General features: G+C 44.0%; 1 protein-coding gene across 1 annotated transcript in view; it reads right to left on the bottom strand.

Annotated features, from left to right (window-relative positions):
• The window catches only part of LOC119422734 (SWI/SNF-related matrix-associated actin-dependent regulator of chromatin subfamily E member 1), a 19,500-nt gene that overhangs the window by 5,842 nt on the left and 9,818 nt on the right, over positions 1–3,840 (bottom strand). Inside the window, exons 6-8 of the mRNA XM_037690129.1 lie at positions 1,894–1,974; positions 1,501–1,632; positions 1,175–1,346 (exon numbers count right to left, since the gene is read on the bottom strand). Coding sequence (XP_037546057.1) covers positions 1,175–1,346; positions 1,501–1,632; positions 1,894–1,974 — 385 coding nt within the window. The remainder of the gene's footprint in view (positions 1–1,174; positions 1,347–1,500; positions 1,633–1,893; positions 1,975–3,840) is intronic.

Genomic DNA, 3,840 nt, shown 5'->3' on the forward strand with positions numbered 1-3,840 from the left:
GGGTTCTGGAGGACCTGAGGAGACCAGATGTTGGGGGTTCTGGAGGATCTGAGGAAACCAGATGTTGGGGGTTCTGGAGGACCTGAGGAGGTTCTGGACAGATTATTGTCCCATTCTGGTCTGATGGAGGTCTCTAGATGTTCTACAGTCCTGGATGGGAGCAGATGTTCTTAATCCTGTATTTGTTTTTCTGCATTGATGGAGCCTTTAATGCCACAGACATTAATGCACCCCCATACCATCAGAGAGGTAGGCCTTTGAACTGCACGTTAATAACAGGCTCGATGGTCCCTCTTTATTATCTCTGTCATCCATGGTTTCCAAACAGAACTTCAGATCTGGACTCGTCTGAACTCAGAACAGTTCTGGACTTCACCTCAGTCCATTTGAAATGAGCTCTGGTCCAGAGAAGACGGTGGCGGTTCTGGATGGTGTTCACATCTGGCTGCTTCTTTGCCTGATAGAGCTTTAAGCAACATTTGTGGATGAACTGTGCTTACAATGATCTGTGGAAGTCTTCCTGAGTCCAGAACCAGAACCAGACCTGATTCTAATGCAGTGGCCCCTGAGGGCCCGAAGGTCACGACCTTCAGCCTCGTCCTTTGAGCTCAGAGGTTTCTACAGATTCTTCTGATCTGGTGATGAGATCATGAGCTGCAGATGATGGAGATTCAAAGTCTTCCTTATTTTCTGTTAAGGAACTTTATTTTGAAATCGTTCCACTATTTTTATACATGATTTTTCACCGACCGGTGAACCTGCGCCCGTCTTTACTTCTGACAGATTCAGCCTTTCTAAACGCCTCTCTGTATTTCCACTCGTCTCACTGACCTGTTGACGATTAACTTCATTCGCTGTAAAACGTTCCTGCAGCTGTTTTTTATTCGTGCCACTAACTTTACAACCTTTTGTTGCTCCTGGAACAACTTGTCTGAGACGTGTTGCTAACATAAAATTCTAAAAAAAAAAAAAAGAAAAGCATCATTCAACATCTGTGGAACCGTGTTCCACCGTGAGTAAAACACTGGTTTGGAATGTACCGAGTCTGTTTTTATTTACGTTTTCCCCAACCTTTTGTGACTCGGGGCTGTAAACAGAGGGTGGTGTAGGTGGAGCGGCGGCTCTGTGTGGTCGGCCGGCAGTAATTACAGCGCACTCAGATTTGTGGCCTTACCATCTGGATCCTCGGCTGGCTGAATGCTCATGTAGGGCTCGCCTTTGTCCAGCCGGGACTGCCTCTGGCGGCTCTCCTCCTCCAGCGCCGCCTCGGCTCGGCTTTTAGCGTTCACGTAGGCCAGGTAGGCCGGCGAGTTGTGGTAGGCCTTCATGCTCTCGTTATACTCGATCTACAGCGGAGAAAACAAGAATGACGAGGGAAAGAAGAGGCGAGCATGTGGACCTTCCAACCATGAGAAGATAGATGAAGGAATGAAGGGACCAAGCTGCAGGTCCCCCATCAGAACAAACCCCCATAAACACCCCCTCTGTAAAACAACCAACCTTCTCTGCTTCGTAGTCATTCAAATAATCCTGTTTCTCCTCATCAGTGAGGTCCCTCCACATGCCACCGATTATCTTCCCAATTTCCCAAAGCTTCAGATCAGGATTGGAGGCTTTTACTTGATCCCAAACCTGGTGATGAGAACCAGACATGGGTGTGGGGTTGGGTTGGGTCGGAGGGGCTACGAGTGCTTATCTCTTTGCAGAGAGGTCACAAACCAGAGGAGGCCGTGTGCTTTAAAGCTCCATCTTTAAAAAGAAATGTCATCACAACCCACTAACGTCTGGACCTCGCCTTCCTTCGTAACATCAAATGATGTGCGTCGAACTCTGAGCTGACTCGTCTTAAAAACACGTTTCAGCAGCACACAACCGTTTGTTCTGGATACTTGCCTTTCGACTGTATCTCATGTACGGCATCAGGGGCTTGTCGGGGGGTTTGGGAGGCTTCGGGATATTTATTCCAGAGGAATTCTGGTAAAAAAAAATAAAAATTTAAAAGACACATTCAGACAGCTTCATTCCAACCGCATCGATCTGATCAGACGTAAAGGTACAAAGAGAAACCCACACATTTTATTCTCGTGGGGAAGATAAATGCAGAAAGGACGGATTTGTTTTCACTGAGTGCAGACCTGCATTTTAAATCTGAATTTGTGGAAACACTACCGGAGCAAACAAACTGCACCATCTGATGGACTAAAGGATATTTATTAGGTTTGAGTTTAGTTTTTTTAGGGATGAACGAACGATTTTCGATTTTTGGCCGATATCCAATATGTTAAAACGTATTTGGTCGATAACCGATACAATACAATATTTTTTCCCCTAGACGTACTTACAGAGACTACATCGCTTTCTCTGCTGTGGAATTAAAATGTTACATTGTTCTGCACGGTCTTTGTCAGTTTGACCCGATACCAAATGCAGAAGGCAAAAATGACGCAACACTTCAACTTGGATGTTTAATGTCAAATTTATTCATGACATTTACTCTCCAACACAACAACAACACTCGAACAGTGCAAATTTGTAAATTTTCACAAATTTAAACTCAACCTGTTCACAAGCAACAAGTGAAAAGTGCATAAGTAGTAGTGCATTAATAATTTACTTGACAGTTTTTTAAATTAAAAATCAACTTCAAACAGAAACCTTTTATATCGGTGAGTTATTTTGAAGGAATGTCCGATATTTAACTTTATCGCTAATATCGGCCGATACCAATACCATGCTGATAATATCGTGCATCCCTAGTTTTTTTAGTATCTTTAATGGAGGAGTCCAGCTGGTGGAAAACTGACACCAGTTCTGCTAGTCAGAATTGAACCAGAGGTAGACAACAGGACAACTGGTACCGCTTTGGATACATAAACTCATGGGAAGAGTGTGTCACTTACAAAACTTACACACCGCCTACGTTAAACCAGCGAACTGTGAAGGAATGCATATCACCCGCCTATTTTCATGCTGAAGTTTAAACACACATCGTGCACCGTCTGGTTGTGGATGACTTTCAGCTACTAACGACAAATAAAGTCACCTTTACTTTCTTTAACTTTTAATGCATTTAAAGGAAGGGAGGAAAGAAGGTTCAAGGTTCTTTATCGTCATTCGCATCACACGTGGCACATGAGGTGGAACAAAATTAAGTGCGCAGGGTCCCAGTTACATCCAAAAATAGCAAAAATATAAAGTATAAAAAGAAACAGTATACAAGGATCTAAGACAGAGGTTAAACAATAATAATGTAAAATAACACGGTGTATTAAACGTGGGTAGGTGGGTAGTAAGATAGGAATGAAGGTGGATAGATGCGTAGGAAACAAGGTACCAGCAGGTAGGAAGCAAGGTGGGTAGATGTGTAGGAAACAAGGTACCAGCAGGTAGGAAGGAAGGTGGGTAGATGCGTAGGAAACAAGGTACCAGCAGGTAGGAATGAAGGTGGATAGATGCTTAGGAAACAAGGTACCAGCGGGTAGGAAGGAAGGTGGGTAGAAAGTTAAATGGGTGGTAAGGAAGGTGTTGGGTTTTTGAAGGATTGGACCCGAGTGGAGACAGATGCGTGGAGCTTGGACGTTAAACTATAAACAACTTAATTTAATAAAATAAAACAAAAAGTCTAATGTGGCAGCTAAAACTAAACTAACAAGAACATTCAAAAGCTCAGAGGAAGACGTGAGACACAGACTCTGAGGCAATGAGATCAAAAATGCTGAACTGATGAGAGGTGAGACAGAGACGGAGTAAACAGAGCAGAGATAAGTGGATGATGAAAACACCTGGGCTGATCGGGGACAGGTGAGGGTGGGGACAGGTGAGGGTGGGGACAGGTGAGGG

This window comes from Nematolebias whitei, chromosome 16 (assembly GCF_014905685.2).
Source record: "Nematolebias whitei isolate Nwh7 chromosome 16, NemWhi1, whole genome shotgun sequence".
NCBI classification, from domain to species: domain Eukaryota; kingdom Metazoa; phylum Chordata; class Actinopteri; order Cyprinodontiformes; family Rivulidae; genus Nematolebias; species Nematolebias whitei.